Source organism: Entelurus aequoreus, linkage group LG19, assembly GCF_033978785.1.
Source record: "Entelurus aequoreus isolate RoL-2023_Sb linkage group LG19, RoL_Eaeq_v1.1, whole genome shotgun sequence".
In the NCBI taxonomy this organism is placed as follows: Eukaryota; Metazoa; Chordata; class Actinopteri; order Syngnathiformes; family Syngnathidae; genus Entelurus; species Entelurus aequoreus.
The window spans coordinates 50,099,258-50,122,416 of NC_084749.1; the positions used below are offsets into that span (position 1 = coordinate 50,099,258).

At 35.5% G+C, this 23,159-nt stretch overlaps 1 protein-coding gene across 2 annotated transcripts in view; it reads left to right on the top strand.

Annotated features, from left to right (window-relative positions):
* ttll7 (tubulin tyrosine ligase-like family, member 7) overlaps window positions 1-23,159 on the top strand; it is a 181,146-nt gene that overhangs the window by 82,463 nt on the left and 75,524 nt on the right. For both annotated transcript variants that reach the window (XM_062028630.1, XM_062028631.1), the window contains exons 12-14: window positions 4,472-4,545; window positions 12,567-12,702; window positions 22,920-23,006. In XM_062028630.1, coding sequence (XP_061884614.1) covers window positions 4,472-4,545; window positions 12,567-12,702; window positions 22,920-23,006 — 297 coding nt within the window. The remainder of the gene's footprint in view (window positions 1-4,471; window positions 4,546-12,566; window positions 12,703-22,919; window positions 23,007-23,159) is intronic.

Below are 23,159 nucleotides of genomic sequence, written 5' to 3' on the forward strand. Positions count from 1 at the left end.
CCTGGAATTTTGGGAAAATCGTGAATTCGTACAAAAATTTAAATGATTAACATTTGTTATCCCAACTATGAGGAATGTTTTGAAGGTGGAATGGTCAAAAACGGTTAAAAAATGTGCACTCTGAAAACTTTCCAGGAAGAGGTGAAAATATGGCAATGGAAAACCGGGAATTCTGGGAAGTCCTGGAATTTTTTTGAACTTGGGAAATAGTAGGTTGAAGAGAGTGGGTGTTGGAACAGTTCCAATCGGTTGAGAAATGTGGGAATTGTGCAAGTTAGAAAAATGGACCATTCATTTTCTATGTGGGGAAATTCCTGGAAATTTTGGAACAACCGGGAATTTTGGGAAAGGTAAAATGTTTTGCCTTCGAGATCTCGGAAGAGTAGTGTGTGTGTGGATGGTTGAAAGGTCTGAATCATTCGAATGGGAATTTCCTGGAAATTTGGGAATTTCGTGAAAATCTGGAATTTTTGCACATATTGATACTAGTACAACTGTCCTAGATGATATGAATGGGTTTGTGTTGGAAGTTTACCAATCGGTTGAAAAATGTTGACAAAGTACAGTTTGAATTGAGAATTGGTCATTCGGAATTCCTGGAATTTTGGGAAAATCGTGAATTCGTACGAAAATAAAAATGATTAACATTTGTTATCCCAACTATGAGGAATGTTTTGAAGGTGGAATGGGAAAAAACGGTTAAAAAATGTGCACTCTGAAAACTTTCCAGGAAGATGTGAAAATATGACAATGGAAAACCTGGAATTCTGGGAATTCCTGGAATTGTTTTGAACTTGTAAAATAGTAGTTTATTTGTCCAGGCTGAGTGGAGAGTGTGGGTGTTGGAACAGTTCCTCTTTGACATCTTCTACATCTTCTACATCTTTTACATCTTTTACATCTTTTACATCTTTTACATCTTTTACATCTTTTACATCTTCTACATCTTTTACATATTTTACATCTTAGACATCTTTTACATCTTCTACATCTTTTACATCTTTTACATCTTTGACATCTTCTACATCTTCTACATCTTTTACATCTTTTACATCTTTTACATCTTCTACATCTTTTACATCTCCATGTGGCTCACAATTACATTAGTACAACTCACATATATGTATGTATGTATATTAGTACAACTCACATATATATGTATGTATGTATATTAGTACAACTCACATATATATGTATGTATGTATATTAGTTCAACTCACATATATATGTATGTATGTATATTAGTACAACTCACATATATATGTATGTATGTATATTAGTACAACTTACATATATATGTATGTATGTATATTAGTACAACTCACATATATGTATGTATGTATATTAGTACAACTCACATATATGTATGTATGTATATTAGTACAACTCACATATATATGTATGTATGTATATTAGTACAACTCACATATATATGTATGTATGTATATTAGTACAACTCACATATATATGTATGTATGTATATTAGTACAACTTACATATATATGTATGTATGTATATTAGTACAACTCACATATATGTATATTAGTACAACTCACATATATATGTATGTATATTAGTACAACTCACATATATATGTATGTATGTATATTAGTACAACTCACATATATATGTATGTATATTAGTACAACTTACATATATATGTATGTATGTATATTAGTACAACTCACATATATGTATGATTGTATGTATATTAGTACAACTCACATATATATGTATGTATATTAGTACAACTCACATATATGTATGTATGTATATTAGTACAACTCACATATATGTATGTATATTAGTACAACTCACATATATATGTATGTATGTATATTAGTACAACTCACATATATGTATGTATGTATATTAGTACAACTCACATATATGTATGTATGTATGTATGTATGTATATTAGTACAACTCACATATATGTATGTATGTATATTAGTACAACTCACATATATGTATGTATGTATATTAGTACAACTCACATATATATGTATGTATGTATATTAGTACAACTCACATATATATGTATGTATGCATATTAGTACAACTTACATATATATGTATGTATGTATATTAGTACAACTCACATATATATGTATGTATGTATATTAGTACAACTCACATATATATGTATGTATGTATGTATATTAGTACAACTCACATATTAGTACAACTCACATATATGTATGTATGTATATTAGTACAACTCACATATATATGTATGTATGTATATTAGTACAACTCACATATTAGTACAACTCACATATATGTATGTATGTATATTAGTACAACTCACATATATGTATGTATGTATATTAGTACAACTCACATATATGTATGTATGTATATTAATACAACTCACATATATATGTATGTATGTATATTAGTACAACTCACATATATATGTATGTATGTATGTATATTAGTACAACTCACATATATGTATGTATGTATATTAGTACAACTCACATATATGTATGTATGTATATTAGTACAACTCACATATTTATGTATGTATGTATGTATATTAGTATGTGTGTGCAAGACAAGTAGTATTATTAGGTCATTAAAGTGAGAGAGTGGTCTCTACTGTCACTACTTCACGCCTCGCACACGCCAACATTTGCATTTCAATGAGGCGGCAATCAGAGTGTCGCTTTTTGGGAGGTTTGAAGTGCGTCTGATGTCACCTCACTTAAGTACACTGATGTCACCTCACTTAAGTACACTGATGTCACCTCCCTAGAGTGCTCACCGTCTGGCAGGAGAACTTTGCTTAGTGGTGAGACCGCCATGACGGTCTACTAGGCTTGTACGGTACAGTACCGCGATACTAATGAATCATATTCGGTACTATACCGCCTCTAAAAAGTATCGGCCCCCCCTGTTGTCGTCACGTCATGACATTGCTGGTTGCGCAAGCAGAGGAGCATGTTGGGCAGCGCACACACACAGAGTACTTGCAAGCAGACACAGTGTGTAGACAGAAAAGGGAGAATTTTGGTGTAAAAAGTCAAGATAAAGGTGAAGTTATAACACTGAAACACCCTCAAGAAGAGCTGCTTTAACACATGGCTAGCTTGCTAGCGGCTAACATCCATCCACAGTGTTTTAGCTACTTCTAAATCACTAATCCTGGTCTCCATGGCGACAAATAAAGTCAGTTTCTTCCAAGTAGCATAATCACTGGAGGGCGAGGAATAGCTAAACATGCTTCACTACACACCGTAGGAGGATACAATAGCTCACCACCGTCACAATGTAAACAAATGCCATGGGTGGATCTACACCTGTCATCCACTGTAATGATACCAAGTACAGGCATGTATCTAGTCGATACTAATACGATTACATCGATATTTTTTCACATCACAAAATCTTTTTTTGTGTTTTTTAAATGTATATTATGTTTATAAAGTCAGTAAATACGTCCCTGGACACATGAGGACTTTGAATATGACCAATGTATGATCCTGTAACTACTTGGTATCACATCCATACCTAAATGTGTGGTATCATCCAAAACTAATGTCGAGTATCGAAGAAGAGAAGAATAAGTGATTATTACTTTTTAACAGAAGTGCAGACTAATTAGGAGTCTTTGTTTGTTTACTTACTACTAAAAGACAAGTTGTCTAGTATGTTATTAAGGACTAAGTGACAATAATAAACATATGTTTCATGTACACTAACATTTGTTGTTCAAATAAAAACAATAATGGCATTTTTTTGTGGTCCCCTTTATTTAGAAAAGTATCGAAAAGTATCGAAATGCATTTTGGTACCGGCATGGGGACAACACTTTGATCTACTCATGTTGGCTCCTAAAACAACTATAGTAGTCAGCAGGATGCCCACAAGAGAGAAGATCAAAGATCAACATGTGGTATCAGTGTGATGCACGGGAGGGGAAATATGGTTAAAGATGCTGATACAGGACCATTTTAGCTCTTGTCCTCGTCCTTCAACCAGGAAGTAGGGCTGACCCCAGTATTGATATCACACATTTGTCCGATATTCAAAAACAAACCAATGATATCAGCTTGCATGTAAAATCTCCGTTGTGAGCGCTCCAATACTAGCTACTACTACTTCCCGGCTGGCCTGGGAACGCCTCGGGATCCCCCGGGAGGAGCTGGACCAAGTGGCTGGGGAGAAGGAAGTCTGGGCTTCCCTGCTTAGGCTGCTGCCCCCGCGACCCAACCTCGGATAAGCAGATGAAGATGGATGTTTGGACTTTTAATGTGTTCATGTTTGGACTTCTCTTGCTTGTTTGGAGCCTGAAAAAACGTAAAGAAGAAAACAAAACATCAATTTCTTTGTGACCTCGCTCATAAAAAGCAGGACAATAATTGTGTCTTCATACCAAGAATTCCTTGTCGTGTTTTCATGTGATCCTTCCCTCCAAGCTCCATTGCAGCTCATTTTATTGTGTGCTTTCTATTCTTCCTCCCAGAAAGAGCGACTGGCTCAGGTCCGCAAGCAGATCTGCAGAGAGGAGCACGAAAAACAACATCTGGGAAACTACCGGTAAGAAAAGTTCCCCCCAGGAGCTCCAGCTGGACTTGACATCACAGCAGCACCCGTAAGCCTGCTAGCCTCAGAGGAGGAGCAACATTTACAACTGTTGGGAGAACATGGACACGTCTCTAAATATATAGAATATCTGGTTTTAGCACTTAAAAAAATCATGTAAATGATCAAAATACTTCACTTTTCAGGAAGTGGCCCTGGGTCTAAAATATTAGAAGCTCTCAAAATATAAATAAAATAACGTCAAATACAAAGAAAGTTTAGTTAGTTCATTAAAAAATAAAATTAATTCATTTGAAAAATGACGATAACAATAACCACTCTGAAATATGTAACTGAACGTTAATGTTTTCATACAGGCAACCTTTTGGACTCACTAGATCGGGGGTCGGCAACCCGCGGCTCTAGAGCCGCATGCGGCTCTTTAGCGCCGCCCTAGTGGCTCTCTGGAGATTTTTCAAAAATGTATGAAGAATGGAAAAAGATGAGGGGAAAAAAAAAATCAATTTTTTTGTTTTAGTATGGTTTCTGTAGGAGGACAAACATGACACAAACCTCCGTAATTGTTATAAATCACACTGTTTATATTAAACATGCTTCACTGATTCAAGTATTTGGCGAGCGCCGTTTTGTCCTACTTATTTTGGCGGTCCTTGAACTCACCGTATAGTCTGTTTACATGCATAACTTTCTCCGACTTTCTAGGACGTGTTTTATGCCACTTCTTTTTCTGTCTCATTTTGTCCACCACACTTTTAACGTTGTACATGAGTGCACAAAGGTGAGTTTTGTTGATGTTATTGACTTGTGTGGAGTGCTAATCAGACATATTTGGTCACTGCATGACTGCAAGCTAATCGATGCTAACATGCTATTTAGGCTAGCTATATGTACATATTGCATCATTATGCCTAATTTGTAGCTATATTTGAGCTAATTTAGTTTCCTTTAAGTCTTCTTAATTACATTTATATCTCATGACACATGTAATATGGCTTTTAATTTTTTGCGGCTCCAGACAGATTTGTTTTTGTTTTTTTTGGTCCAATATGGCTCTTTCAACATTTTGGGTTGCCGACCCCTGCACTAGATGATGCAGTTACACAATCATACTATTATTAGTACTATTATTATTCTATTTTTACATGGGAATAAAATAACAGAAAAAGAAAAGAAAAATAGCAAAGCAATTATGTAATGAGAAAAAGCCGAAATGTTCCATTTAATAATTAATAACAATGTCACCTTTAACACAACATTTTGTATTTAAATATATATATATAATATATGTTTGTAGCATTTGTAAAAAATAAACAAGAAGCCCCCCCCCCCCCCATACTTCTTTTTTAATATTGGTGGAAAAAGTTTAGACACCCCTGATCTAAAATATTAGAAGCTCTTAAGAAAAAATAAAATCTACTTAAAATGTAAACACATTTTAGTCAGTGAATTAAAAAATAAAATACTAACATGAGTTCATTTGAAAAACAACAATAATCCATCCATCCATCTTCTTCCGCTTATCTCGAGGTCGGGCCGCGGGGGCAGCAGCCTAAGCAGGGAAACCCAGACTTCCCTCTCCCCAGCCACTTGGTCCAGCTCCTCCCGGGGGATCCCGAGGCGTTCCCAGGCCAGCCGGGAGACATAGTCTTCCCAACGTGTCCTGGGTCTTCCCCGTGGCCTCCTACCGGTCGGACGTGTCCTAAACACCTCCTTAGGGAGGCGTTCGGGTGGCATCCTGAGCAGATGCCCGAACCACCTCATCTGGCTCCTCTCCATGTGGAGTAACAATAATGAACGCTGTTAAATATGTAACTGAAGGTTAATATTTAGGGAACATTTTGGACACACTAGCTTATGCACGATAATTATTATTATTCATTATTAATAATAATAATAATTATGATTACATATGTGTGTATAATAGTGTTGAAGGTAAAAGTACTAATATGACTTATTTTAACACTTTATGAGTGAAGACCCTTTTCGAGTCCCCAGGACATTTAGTGTGATTTTTTTTTTCCGTCATTGCCCAAAAATCATAATGAAGCAAAAGCAATGTTGTTATGAATGATTGATCTATTTAGTGCTCCAAGTACTTCACAACAAATACTCCACTTTCAACAGTTTTGGGGGGAAAATATTGCATATTTTGTGTATTTTCTATTAAAAAATTAGGGTTTTTGACAAAAAAGGAATAGAAAATAAAAACAATGTTCAGGTTTAATTTTCATGCCATCAGAAAAATCTGTCGTTGATTTATAGATATTTAAGTGTTGAAAGTAAACATTTAAAAAATTATGTATGCATTTTATTGTTAACACTTTAAAGACTGAGACCCTTTTGGGTCCCCAGGACCCTTTTGCATATTTGGTGTATTTTCTATTAAAACAATAGTGTTTTTGACAAAAAGGGCATAAAAAAACAAAATATTTGTTCAGGTTTCATTTTCATGCCAACAGATAAATCTGTCGTTTGTCTATAGATATTTAAGTTTTGAAAGTAAAAAAAATAATATTTATGTATATATATCTTATTTTTAACACTTTAAAGACTGAGACCCTTTTGGGTCCCCAGGACCCTTTTGAATATTTGGTGTATTTTCTATTTAAAAAATAGTGTTTTTGACAAAAAGGCATAGAAAATAAAATATTTGTTCAGGTTTAATTTTCATGCCAACAGATACATCTGTCGTTGGTCTATAGATATTTAAGTTTTGAAAGTAAAAACATTATTATTAATGTATATATCTTATTTTTAACACTTTATGAGTGAAGACCCTTTTGGGCCCCCAGGACCTTTAGTGTGATTTTTTTGTTTTTTTTCAAACCGTCTTTTGAATGATTGACCTATTTAGTGCTCCAAGTACTTCACAACAAATACTCCACTTTCAACAGTTTTGGAGGGAAAATATTGCATATTTTGTGTATTTTCTATTAAAAAATTAGGGTTTTTGACAAAAAAGGAATAGAAAATAAAAACAATGTTCAGGTTTAATTTTCATGCCATCAGAAAAATCTGTCGTTGATTTATAGATATTTAAGTGTTGAAAGTAAAAATTAAAAAAATGATGTATGAATTTTATTGTTAACACTTTAAAGACTGAGACCCTTTTGGGTCCCCAGGACCCTTTTGCATATTTGGTGTATTTTCTATTAAAACAATAGTGTTTTTGACAAAAAGGGCATAGAAAATAAAATATTTGTTCAGGTTTAATTTTCATGCCAACAGATACATCTGTCGTTGGTCTATAGATATTTAAGTTTTGAAAGTAAAAACATTATTATTAATGTATATATCTTATTTTTAACACTTTATGAGTGAAGACCCTTTTGGGCCCCCAGGACCTTTAGTGTGATTTTTTTGTTTTTTTTCAAACCGTCTTTTGAATGATTGACCTATTTAGTGCTCCAAGTACTTCACAACAAATACTCCACTTTCAACAGTTTTGGGGGGAAAATATTGCATATTTTGTGTATTTTCTATTAAAAAATTAGGGTTTTTGACAAAAAGGGAATAGAAAATAAAAACAATGTTCAGGTTTAATTTTCATGCCATCAGATAAATCTGTCGTTGATTTATAGATATTTAAGTGTTGAAAGTAAAAATTAAAAAAATTATGTATGCATTTTATTGTTAACACTTTAAAGACTGAGACCCTTTTGGGTCCCCAGGACCCTTTTGAATATTTGGTGTATTTTCTATTTAAAAAATAGTGTTTTTGACAAAAAGGGCATAGAAAAACAAAATATTTGTTCAGGTTTAATTTTCATGCCAACAGATAAATCTGTCGTTTGTCTATAGATATTTAAGTTTTGAAAGTAAAAAAATAATATTTATGTATATATATCTTATTTTTATGACTTTAAAGACTGAGACCCTTTTGGGTCCCCAGGACCTTTAGTGTGATTTTATTTTTTATTTTATTTTTTTTTTCAAACCGTCATTGCTCATAAAATCATAATGAAGTAAAAGCAATGTTGTTATGAATGATTGACCTATTTAGTACTCCAAGTACTTCACAACAAATACTCCACTTTCAACAGTTTTGGGGGGAAAATATTGCATATTTTGTGTATTTTCTATTAAAAAATTAGGGTTTTTGACAAAAAGGGAATAGAAAATAAAAACAATGTTCAGGTTTAATTTTCATGCCATCAGATAAATCTGTCGTTGATTTATAGATATTTAAGTGTTGAAAGTAAAAATTAAAAAAATTATGTATGCATTTTATTGTTAACACTTTAAAGACTGAGACCCTTTTGGGTCCCCAGGACCCTTTTGAATATTTGGTGTATTTTCTATTTAAAAAATAGTGTTTTTGACAAAAAGGGCATAGAAAAACAAAATATTTGTTCAGGTTTAATTTTCATGCCAACAGATAAATCTGTCGTTTGTCTATAGATATTTAAGTTTTGAAAGTAAAAAAATAATATTTATGTATATATATCTTATTTTTATGACTTTAAAGACTGAGACCCTTTTTGGTCCCCAGGACCTTTAGTGTGATTTTATTTTTTATTTTATTTTTTTTTTCAAACCGTCATTGCTCATAAAATCATAATGAAGTAAAAGCAATGTTGTTATGAATGATTGACCTATTTAGTACTCCAAGTACTTCACAACAAATACTCCACTTTCAACAGTTTTGGGGGGAAAATATTGCATATTTTGGGTGTTTTCTCTTTGACAAAAAGGGCATAGAAAACAAACAAACGTGTACAAAAATATCCAAGGAGGGGAACCTTAAAGGATGGACGGGATTTAGGCTAAATAATGATCTGTTTAAGACGTTATCTGACTTAATATAGACAGGGTCTTAGCCATGTTGTGCTGAGCAGCCTGGACCGCTTCCACATCTTGCATTCAACGCTGACTGTGCTTATTTCTCTCTTACTGACTGTGCTTATTTCTCTCTTACTGACCGTGCTTATTTCACTCTTACTGAGCGTGCTTATTTCACTCTTACTGAGCGTGCTTATTTCACTCTTACTGACCGTGCTTATTTCTCTCTTACTGAGCGTGCTTATTTCTCTCTTACTGAGCGTGCTTATTTCACTCTTACTGACCGTGCTTATTTCTCTCTTACTGAGCGTGCTTATTTCTCTCTTACTGAGCGTGCTTATTTCACTCTTACTGACCGTGCTTATTTCTCTCTTACTGAGCGTGCTTATTTCTCTCTTACTGAGCGTGCTTATTTCTCTCTTACTGACCGTGCTTATTTCACTCTTACTGAGCGTGCTTATTTCTCTCTTACTGAGCGTGCTTATTTCACTCTTACTGACCGTGCTTATTTCTCTCTTACTGAGCGTGCTTATTTCACTCTTACTGACCGTGCTTATTTCTCTCTTACTGACCGTGCTTATTTCTCTCTTACTGAGCGTGCTTATTTCACTCTTACTGACCGTGCTTATTTCTCTCTTACTGACCGTGCTTATTTCACTCTTACTGAGCGTGCTTATTTCTCTCTTACTGACTGTGCTTATTTCACTCTTACTGACCGTGCTTATTTCACTCTTACTGACCGTGCTTATTTCTCTCTTACTGATCGTGCTTATTTCTCTCTTACTGATCGTGCTTATTTCTCTCTTACTGAGCGTGCTTATTTCTCTCTTACTGACCGTGCTTATTTCACTCTTACTGAGCGTGCTTATTTCTCTCTTACTGACTGTGCTTATTTCACTCTTACTGACCGTGCTTATTTCACTCTTACTGACCGTGCTTATTTCTCTCTTACTGATCGTGCTTATTTCTCTCTTACTGACCGTGCTTATTTCTCTCTTACTGAGCGTGCTTATTTCTCTCTTACTGACCGTGCTTATTTCTCTCTTACTGACCGTGCTTATTTCACTCTTACTGAGCGTGCTTATTTCTCTCTTACTGACTGTGCTTATTTCACTCTTACTGACTGTGCTTATTTCACTCTTACTGACCGTGCTTATTTCTCTCTTACTGAGCGTGCTTATTTCACTCTTACTGACCGTGCTTATTTCTCTCTTACTGACCGTGCTTATTTCTCTCTTACTGAGCGTGCTTATTTCTCTCTTACTGACCGTGCTTATTTCTCTCTTACTGACCGTGCTTATTTCACTCTTACTGAGCGTGCTTATTTCTCTCTTACTGACTGTGCTTATTTCACTCTTACTGACCGTGCTTATTTCACTCTTACTGACCGTGCTTATTTCTCTCTTACTGATCGTGCTTATTTCTCTCTTACTGACCGTGCTTATTTCTCTCTTACTGATCGTGCTTATTTCTCTCTTACTGACCGTGCTTATTTCTCTCTTACTGACCGTGCTTATTTCTCTCTTACTGATCGTGCTTATATCTCTCTTACTGACCGTGCTTATTTCTCTCTTACTGATCGTGCTTATTTCTCTCTTACTGACCGTGCTTATTTCTCTCTTACTGACCGTGCTTATTTCTCTCTTACTGATCGTGCTTATTTCTCTCTTACTGACCGTGCTTATTTCTCTCTTACTGACCGTGCTTATTTCTCTCTTACTGATCGTGCTTATTTCTCTCTTACTGACCGTGCTTATTTCTCTCTTACTGACCGTGCTTATTTCTCTCTTACTGACCGTGCTTATTTCACTCTTACTGAGCGTGCTTATTTCTCTCTTACTGACCGTGCTTATTTCACTCTTACTGACCGTGCTTATTTCTCTCTTACTGATCGTGCTTATTTCTCTCTTACTGATCGTGCTTATTTCTCTCTTACTGACCGTGCTTATTTCTTTCTTACTGACCGTGCTTATTTCTCTCTTACTGACCGTGCTTATTTCACTCTTACTGAGCGTGCTTATTTCACTCTTACTGAGCGTGCTTATTTCTCTCTTACTGACTGTGCTTATTTCACTCTTACTGAGCGTGCTTATTTCACTCTTACTGACCGTGCTTATTTCTCTCTTACTGACTGTGCTTATTTCACTCTTACTGAGCGTGCTTATTTCACTCTTACTGACCGTGCTTATTTCTCTCTTACTGACTGTGCTTATTTCACTCTTACTGAGCGTGCTTATTTCTCTCTTACTGACTGTGCTTATTTCACTCTTACTGAGCATGCTTATTTCACTCTTACTGACCGTGCTTATTTCACTCTTACTGACCGTGCTTATTTCTCTCTTACTGACCGTGCTTATTTCTCTCTTACTGACCGTGCTTATTTCTCTCTTACTGAGCGTGCTTATTTCTCTCTTACTGACTGTGCTTATTTCACTCTTACTGAGCGTGCTTATTTCTCTCTTACTGAGCGTGCTTATTTCACTCTTACTGAGCGTGCTTATTTCTCTCTTACTGACCGTGCTTATTTCTCTCTTACTGAGCGTGCTTATTTCACTCTTACTGACCGTGCTTATTTCACTCTTACTGACCGTGCTTATTTCACTCTTACTGACCGTGCTTATTTCTCTCTTACTGACTGTGCTTATTTCACTCTTACTGAGCGTGCTTATTTCACTCTTCCTCCTTCCGATGCCGCGACTAAAGCCAAGCCCGGCAGACGGCACAATGCTTCAAGACGAGCAGGCTATGACGTCTAAAAGGCACAAAGAGAAAGTGAAATAAGACAAGCGTGAGTTAGTTCTGTGAAGGAAGTCTTGCTTTAGTAGAAAGTCGCTGATCAAGTGTTAGCTATTACAAGGTTCTCTCTTTCTCCCGTCCGTCACCTGCCTTTGTTCTCTTTTTTCATTCAAATACGCCTCCATCTTGTAATTTGGATGGTGATGAGGAGCCTCCACCTCTCCTGGCCTTTCCTCATCTTCTCCTCTTCCTCCCTCCTTCAACGCCTCTTTTTCTTACCTTTTTTTCTCACTTTTGTCATTTCATTTGTTCTGAGCCGTGTTCTTTTCTTGCACTGACGACCATTCTTTCTGCCTGATACTACACTTCTCCCTCACTATGTCCACCTTTCTCTCTCTCTGTGTGTGTGTGTGTGTGTGTGTGTGTGTGTGTGTGTGTGTGTGTGTGTGTGTGTGTGTGTGTGTGTGTGTGTGTGTGTGTGTGTGTGTGGCCAACAGACGTATTTACCCCCCAGACGACAAGCTGCTGTTGGAGAAGTATGAAAGCCTGCTCTCTGCCGCCTTTCAGACCTTCCTTGCCGGGCGAGCTGCCTCACTTCAGAAGGAAATGAATAATCCTCTGAAACAAATGAAGGCACGTATGTTGGTGGCTGTCACACACACACACACACACACACACACACACACACACACACACACACACACACACACACACACACACACACACACACACACACACACACACACACACACACGCACACACACACAAACACACACCTAAAAAAAGATGACATTTCCACACACACATGAAAAAACAACAATATTCATGCTGTTTCTATTACAGTTTCTATCCTGCGTGGAGTTTCACACACAACGACACACAATTGTAACCCGGCAGTGAAGAGCATCATTTCCTAAAGTGAATAAATATTTGTTAAAATAGTACTTACATTTAGATTCGCAATGTATTATTTGGTATGCTATTTATAATAAAGTGTTTTCAAAACAGGCTACAAGTTAGAAAAACTCATTGTGGTTGTCTTTTTAAAAATGAGTTCTTATCAACAAAAAACAAAAAGTAAAAAATGAATAAATGTATGTTAATATATTATATATACAATTTTTTCGAGGATTTTAGAGATAAAGGGGAGGTGCGACACACACCGGTAGTTTAGCAGGACAACTTACACCAAATTAACAAGACAAAATAATGTACAATTACACAAACCAAATCAACAAAAGACAAAAAAACGTACAATTAGCCAAACAAATTACTAAAAAAACGCATCAACTTAGACCAAATGAACAAAGACAAACAAATGGACCATAAACAAACTAAATGGACAAACGAAAAAGCAATTTAAAATAAACTAAATGAACAAAAGACAAAAAAACTTACAATAAACTAAATTAACAAAAGACAAAACAAGCTACAATTACACAAAGAAAATTAACAATACACAAAAAACTTGGAATTACACAAACCAAATGACTGCAAAACAAATGAACTTAGAATTACACAGAGCAAATGAACAAAGACAAACAAATGTACCATAAATAAACTAAATGCACAAACGAAAAAGCAACTTAAAATAAACTAAATTAACAAAAGTCAAAAAAACTTCAACTAAATTAACAAAAGACTAAAAAACTTCAACTAAATTAACAAAAGTCAAAAAAACTTCAACTAAATTAACAAAAGACTAAAAAACTTCAACTAAATTAACAAAAGACTAAAAAACTTACAATAAACTAAATTAACAAAAGACATAACGAGCTACAATTACACAAACCAAATTAACAAGAGACAAAAAACTTACAATTACACAAACCAAATGACTAAAAAACGCATCAACTTAGACCAAATGAACAAAGACAAACAAATGTACCATAAACAAACTAAATGGACAAATGAAAAAGCAACTTAAAATAAACTAAATGAACAAAAGACAAAAAAACTTACAATAAACTAAATTAACAACAGACATAACGAGCTACAATTACACAAACCAAATAAACAAAAGACAAACAACTTACAATTACACAAACCAAATGACTACAAAACAAATGAACTTAGAATTCCACAGAGCAAATGAACAAAGACAAACAAATGGACCATAAACAAACTAAATGGACAAACGAAAAAGCAACTTAAAATAAACTAAATTAACAAAAGACTAAAACACTTAAAATAAACTAAATTAAGAAAAGACAAAAAAACTTACAATAAACTAAATTAACAAAAGACATAACGAGCTACAATTAGACAAACCAAATGAAGAAAACACAAAAAAAACTAATTGAACAAAGAATATTAGAAAGCACAATGAAAATGGTCACATGGTTAGTAAGACAAGACGAGGATCGCCCGTTCACAGAAAAAAGGATTTAGAAATGACTTTCAACTTTTTGCTTTCTTTTTATGGGAGACTTTTCCAGAGCGCCAATCTTCTCCTCGTAAAAGCTGCAAGGATCCTCTTTCCTTACGTCTTCTGCAAGGATCCTCTTTCCTTACGTCTTCTGCAAGGATCCTCTTTCCTTACGTCTTCTGCAAGGATCCTCTTTCCTTACGTCTTCTGCAAGGATCCTCTTTCCTTACGTCTTCTGCAAGGATCCTCTTTCCTTACGTCTTCTGCAAGGATCCTCTTTCCTTACGTCTTCTGCAAGGATCCTCTTTCCTTACGTCTTCTGCAAGGATCCTCTTTCCTTACGTCTTCTGCAAGGATCCTCTTTCCTTACGTCTTCTGCAAGGATCCTCTTTCCTTACGTCTTCTGCAAGGATCCTCTTTCCTTACGTCTTCTGCAAGGATCCCCTTTCCTTACGTCTTCTGCAAGGATCCCCTTTCCTTACGTCTTCTGCAAGGATCCTCTTTCCTTACGTCTTCTGCAAGGATCCTCTTTCCTTACGTCTTCTGCAAGGATCCTCTTTCCTTACGTCTTCTGCAAGGATCCCCTTTCCTTACGTCTTCTGTTCTGCTTCCTGTCACTGGCAGGGAAGACAAGCTGGATAACTAGCACTTATCACCGAGACGGAGAGTGACTTAAAGGCCTACTGAAATGATTTTTTTTTATTTAAACGGGAATAGCAGATCCATTCTATGTGTCATACTTGATCATTTCGCGATATTGCCATATTTTTGCTGAAAGGATTTAGTAGAGAAAATCGACGATAAAGTTCGCAACTTTTGCTCGCTGATAAAAAAAAGCCTTGCCTGTAGCGGAAGTAGCGTGACGTCACAGGAGCTAGTATTCCTCACAATTCCCCGTTGTTTACAATGGAGCGAGAGAGATTCGGACCGACAAAGTGACGATTACCCCATTCATTTGAGCGAGGATGAAAGATTCGTAGATGAGGAACGTTACAGTGAAGGACTTGAGAGGCAGTGATGGACGTATCTTTTTTCGCTCTGACCGTAACTTAGGTACAAGCTGGCTCATTGGATTCCACACTCTCCTTTTTCTATTGTGGATCACAGATTTGTATTTTAAACCACCTGGGATACTATATCCTCTTGAAAATGAGAGTCGAGAACACAAAATGGACATTCAGTGCCTTTTATCTCCACGACAATACATCGGCGAAATGCTTTAGCTACGAGCTAACGTGATAGCATCGTGCTTTAACTGCATATAGAAACAAAAGAAATAAACCCCTGACTGGAAGGATAGATAGAAAATCAACAATACTATTAAACCGTGGACATGTAAATACACGGTTAATGCTTTCCAGGCTGGCGAAGGTTAACAATGCTGTGCTAACGACGCCATTGAAGCTAACTTAGCAACCGGACTGCACAGAGCTATGCTAAAAACATTAGCTCTCCACCTACGCCAGCCAGCCCTCATTTGCTCATCAACACCCGTGCTCACCTGCGTTCCAGCGATCGGTAGAAGGACGAAGGACTTCACCCGATGCGTTTGGCGGCCCGGAGACGTAGGAAGTCAAGGTGAGGTCGGCGGCTAGCGCTCCAACAAAGTCCTCCTGGTTGTGTTGCTGTAGTCCGCTGCTAATACACTGATCCCACCTACAACTGTCTTCTTTGCAGCCTTCATTGTTCATTAAACAAATTGCAAAAGATGTCCAGAATACTGTGGAATTATGAAATGAAAACAGAGCTTTTTGTATAGGATTCTACGGGGTACCATAACTTCCGTTACTCGGACTTCGTCACGCGCATACGTCATCATACCGCGACGTTTCAGCCGGATATTTCCCGGGAATTTTAAAATGTCACTTTATAAGTTAACCCGGCCGTATTGGCATGTGTTGCAATGTTAAGATTTCATCATTGATATATAAACTATCAGACTGCGTGGTCGCTAGTAGTGGCTTTCAGTAGGCCTTTAATGATTCTTTTTCTGCCATTTGGACTGACACCAGGCCAGGTGTGACAGACGTCACCTGCAACTACGACACACTCCTTTTGTAGTGACACCAGGCGCTCGCCATCGTGCCCCACCTCCGGGCCTGGCTCCAGAGGGGGGCCCCGGTGACCCGCGTCCGGGCGAGGGAAATCTGGGTCCATAGGTTTTATTTTTCATTGAGGTCTTCGAGCTGCTCTTGGTCTGATCCCTCACCTAGGACCAGTTTGTCTTGGGAGACCCTATCAGGGGGCATAAAGCCCCCGGACAACATAGCTCCTAGGATCATTGGGACACGCAAACTCCTCTACCACGGTAAGGTGGCAGCTCAGAGAGGAGTCTGTCTAATCACTTTTCTTATTAAAGAAAGTCATGAAGTCATCAGCGATGCTACTGTACTGAAAACATTTAGGATCTTTTTTATTGAGGTGGATGAGATTTGAGTAGTAATTAGCTTTATCTAAGGTAAGCATGCGTTTATAACTTATTAAACTATCACTCCAAGTTTAGTCGCACCTCATATAATATATATATATATATATATATATATATATATATATATATATATATATATATATATATATATATATATATATATATATATATATATATATATATATGAGGTGCGACTAAACTTGTATAGCTGCTATTTGCCAATTTGCATATTTCCTTTAAACAGGCATAAAAGGGAAATAAATTCAAAATTAGAATTTTGGACACATTTTTCTAGCCATTAAATGACAATATGTGTCCAAACGTCTGACGTTTGCTACTACAGTAAGCCTGCATTTTAAAAAGTGCAGTTTTAGAAACAAACCTGTCCACGTATTTATCTTATTTATCCCGATTCTAAATGGACTCATTTTCAAAAATCGGTTAATATAATAATTTATTTTTATAATTATTAAACTATCAGTCGCACCTCATATATATATATATATATATATATATATATATATATATATATATATATATATATATATATATATATATATATATATATATATATATATATGTATATATGTATATATATATATATATATATATATATATATATATATATATATATATATATATATATATATATATATATATAAAATAATAATAATAATAATACTAATAGATTTTATTTGTAAAAAGCACTTTACGTTGAGCAAACAACCTCAAAGTGCCACAGTGTAAAAATAAAAAAAATAATAGTAATAATAATAATAATAATAATAAAAGACAATAAAAACATCCCGATTCTAAATGGACTCATAATTTTCAAAAATCGGTTAAAATAATCAAACAACCTCAAAGTGCCACAGTGTAAAAATAAAAAAAATAATAGTAATAATAATAATAATAATAATAAAAGACAATAAAAACATCCCGATTCTAAATGGACTCATAATTTTCAAAAATCGGTTAAAATAATTATTTATTTTTATAATTATTAAACTATCAGTCGCACCTCATATATATATATATATATATATATATATATATATATATATATATATATATATATATATATATATATATATATATATATATATATACATATATATATATATATATATATAAAATAATAATAATAATACTAATAGATTTTATTTGTAAAAAGCACTTTACGTTGAGCGAACAACCTCAAAGTGCCACAGTGTAAAAATAAAAAAAAAAATAGTAATAATAATAATAATAATAATAATAAAAGACAATAAAAACAAATAAAATATAAAGCCAGAAACAGCCCAACAGCTAGAACCAGCATGCATATCTATAAAAATCTATAAAAAGGCTTTTTTTTTTTTTAAAAGATGGGTTTTTAAGCCTTTTTTAAAAGCATCCACAGTCTGAGGTGCCCTCAGGTGGTCAGGGAGAAACTTCATATATATATATAATATATATGAAGTTTAGTCGCACCTCATATATAATATATATATATATATATATATATATATATATATATATATATATATATATATATATATATATATATATATATATATATATATATATATATATATATATATATGAGGTGCGACTAAACTTGGAGTGATAGTTTAATAATTATAAAAATAAATAATTATTTTAACCGATTTTTGAAAATTATGAATCCATTTAGAATCGGGATAAATAAGAATCACGATTTGGCGGTGAATAATTTTTTTTGTTCACCCCTAGTGGACAGGTTTGTTTCTAAAACTGCACTTTTTAAAATGCAGGCTTACTGTAGTAGCAAAAGTCAGACGTTTGGACATATTGTCATTCAATGGCTTGAAAAAATGTGTCCAAAATTGTAATTTTGAATTAATTTCCCTTTTATGCCTGTTTAAAGGAAATCTGCAGATTGGCAAGTAGCAGCTATACGTTTGAGTGCCCAAAGAATGTCTAATAACAACTTTGTTTCTCGTTTTTACTTGAATAATGCTACTAATATTCTCATGGACTGAGTGACGAAAATATTCACCAACATTTATCACAGTTCTAGACACATTTATTTATTGGCATGAAGTCAATGGTATTACACAAAGTTTAAATATCGCAATATTGCACTTCTCTATAAGTACAATGTCATTGTTTTGGGGGGACATTTTGACACTTGTTAAAAATAATTTTACGTCAATAATTACAATTATTGTGGTAAATTACGGTTGTCTTCTTAAAAATGAGTTCTTATAAAAAAAAAAAGGTAACAAATAAATAAATGTATGTAATATTATGTATATCCAATTTTTTTGAGGATTTTAGAGTTAAAGGGGAGGTGCCACACCGGCGGGTGGTTTAGCGGAATGTCAGAATGGAGGTTAGGTCTTTATCATTTTGCCTCAAAGATACTTTTTCTAGCAAGCGAGGTGGTCGCTTTCAAACGTGTCGCTAGCATTGTTTCTCGCCTTCTTCCTGGTCCGACCATGTAAGCCACGCCCCACCAAAAAGAAAAACAAGACGAACATTGATTGTGACGTATTTGGTCATTTATTTGTTCAATCTCATCTTAAATATTGGAATCGGTGCCGAATTCTATGATTCTACAAGTAGTGACCTAATTACGTCGCTACTACGGAGTTCACGTAAAATAGAACGGTATCGTAATTTGATACTATTTACATTTTTTATTTATCTTCAGTTTATCGATTACTTTCCGACAATATCGGTATCGGACTACACTCGATGCTCCAATATTAGAATGGAAAACCACTCCTTGTAATTATAGTGTTTATGTTTGTTTTGAGGATGTTTCAGCAAGAAACGATAGCGAAAGAAAGAAAATGACGCTGTAAGCAAGAAACAGGATTACCCGATATATTTGACCGACAAGGTGATATATGTTAGGTTCTTGAGCGGGTGGAATAGGAGAGTGTAGTGGGAATAAATGGAGAATGTCTGGTGTCAAAGTGGAGGCAGAGAATGTCAAGAAGAGATATGAAATATTCTGCTCTTTCAACACGTCTTAACAAGCTGAAAGTTTGAAGGCAAGTATTGCACGCTCCTTCTTCTGCTATCTCGAAACTTTTACTGGTGTAGCTATGGCAATACTACAGTATAGGAATCTTTTGTACCTTTTAATATTATTACTAATCTTGCTGATTCACGTCAAATCCAACGGTGCCATGTTTTACTTCGCCCACAGCTGCAAAGAACGCACCAGTAAAGTAAGGCTCTAGCTCAGGGGTGGGCAATTAATTTTTACCGGGGGCCGCAAGAGCAACCCGAGCACTGCTGGAGGGCCACACCGACAATATTTCAATTCAATTTTGCTCAAACTATTTTTGATATACCGTAAGATAAATAATAATAATAATAATAATTTAATTTAACCTAACTTAACTTTATACAAAAGCAGATTGCTTTTGATGGTTTTATTTTGAACACTGTCTTACACAACACTTCCTGATGTATAATACAATGCAAAAATGTCCATTTCTGTCACTTTATCCTGCATCCTCTTTAAAAGTCCAACATTTTTCCCCGTCAGATTTGGACAACCATCTGTTGTCACACCTGCCAGATTGTCCCATTTCAGTCCTAACATGTCCAAACACGCATTTACCTATGTGAACAAGTCATTACCTGTGGTTGTCTCTTTAATTGACTGCATGGCTGCCAGCTCCTCCGTGATTTGAAAGTCTGCAGTTATCCCACGTAAGAAGATGAGCAGCTGGGCGGTGTCACGTACATCGCAGCTCTCATCCAAAGCCAGCGAAAAACAGTCAAATTCGGCCGTTCTGTTCTTCAGCTGAAGCTCCAAGTTTCCAGCGATGGTCTCAACCCGCCTCGTTACAGTGCGTCGGGAGAGTGACACGTTCTCTAGTGCGTCCCTCTTCTCCGGACGTGTCAGCGGAACAGAGTCCAATAAGCACTCCTTAATAAACTCTCCGTCAGAAAACGCCTTACTTTTTCTGGCGATATTCTTTAAACACAGCAACCTGTGTAGCACAAATTAAGCACACGGCTTTACCTTTAATTTCTCTAAAGAAATACTTGGCAGTCCATGTCTTGTTGAAAACACGCCATTCCTCATTAACTTTTCTCTTTTTAGCGTCTCTTGGGTAAGCGTGCATCACTTGTCGCTGTGCACCTTCACTCACATGTTACACACGGACATACGCCCATAAATAACAATTTTCAAAATAAAAGCAGCACAGTTGTATTTCACGCACGGCATAAATGTTTTTTTAAATTTAATTTGTAATTTGTGATTGCCGCTGTTCACATTCACTCACAATCGCGCACGAGCATACGTCCACACGGAAGTAATACAAATAACGCTTTTCAAAACAAAAGCAGCACCGTTGTATTGCACACTCGACATAGATACTTTTTTACATTTATTTTGTAATTTATGATTGGCCTCACGCGAGCTGGACAGGGACGAACAAAGGGCCGGATGTGGCCCGCGGGCCGCAGAATGCCCAGGTCTGCTCTAGCTCGATGCTAATATACATTGACTTTGCTATTGACATGCCGCTGGCTAGCATTAGCGATTTTACATGGCCATTTCGACACCTCCAAATGCGTTGATGAAAAGTGCAACTAAGATGCAGGTTACAATCAAACAGCTGGTGCCTAACAAGTACAATACTTGCAGTATTAACCTTTTTAGGGCGCAACTAACCCTTCATGCCGTACTTGCAAATAAGACTCGGAAATGTGAGAATAAAACAAGTAAAACAACAACTGGATGGCAGTTATCGTAATTAGCTCATTTTTAATAATGGCAATAGAAAAAAAGAGATTTTATCGTAAAAAACAATTCATATTTATCAACACACACAAACTGAAAACTGGTATCGTTAAGTACCAGTATCGATACCCAGGTACTGGGAATTGGTTCCGCATCGGTTCAAATGTGAGCAACATAAACATCATGTGTTGCCTTCATTATATTTCATTTATTTTCTTAAGTCATTTTGATAGTAGGCTAATAGGTTAATATAACTAATATAGACACTTACATCATGTGTTGTCTTCATTATAACACTTTTATAAAACTTTTAAAGTCATTTTGATAGTAGGCTAATATAGCTAATATAGACACTTACATCATGTGTTGTCTTCATTATACCACTTATATAAGACCTTTAAAGTCATTTTGATAGTAGGCTAATATAGCTAATATAGACACTTACAGCATGTGTTTCCTTCATTATAACACTTATATAAGACTTTTAAAGTCATTTTGATAGTAGGCTAATATGAGTAATATAGACACTTACATCATGTGTTGCCTTCATTATAACACTTATATACGACTTTGAAAGTCATTTTGATAGTAGGCTAATATAGCTAATATAGACAATTACATCATGTGTTGTCTTCATTATAACACTTATATAAGACTTTTAATGTCATTTTGATAGTAGGCTAATATAGCTAATATAGACACTTACATCATGTGTTGCCTTCATTAAAACACTTTTATAAGACTTTTAAAGTCATTTTGATAGTAGGCTAATATAGACACTTACATCATGTGTTGTCTTCATTATAACACTTATATAAGACTTTTAAAGTCATTTTGATAGTAGGCTAATATAGCTAATATAGACACTTACATCATGTGTTGTCTTCATTATAACACTTATATAAGACTTTTAAAGTCATTTTGATAGTAGGCTAATATAGCTAATATAGACACTTACATCATGTGTTGCCTTCATTACAACACTTATATAAGACTTTTAAAGTCATTTTGATAGTAGGCTAATATAACTAATATAGACACTTACATCATGTGTTGTCTTCATTATAACTCTTATATAAGACTCAGTTGTGTATTTGATGTCACGGGTGTTGTTGTGTGTGTCAGTAGTGTATTTGATGTCACGGGTGTTGTTGTGTGTGTCAGTTGTGTATTTGATTTCCCGGGTGTTGTTGTGTGTGTCAGTTGTGTATTTGATGTCCCGGGTGTTGTTGTGTGTGTCAGTTGTGTATTTGATGTCTCGGGTGTTGTTGTGTGTATCAGTTGTGTATTTGATGTCCTGGGTGTTGTTGTGTGTGCAGGAGGAGGACATCTTGGACCTGCTGGAGCAATGTGAACTGGACGACGAGAAGCTGATGGGCAAATCCTCCAGGCAGCGCGGCCCTAAGGTGCGTGAGTACAGAGCAGGATAGAGGCCACACCCCTCCAAGGTGCGTGAGTACAGAGCAGGATAGAGGCCACACCCCTCCAAGGTGCGTGAGTACAGAGCAGGATAGAGGCCACACCCCTCCAAGGTGCGTGAGTACAGAGCAGGATAGAGG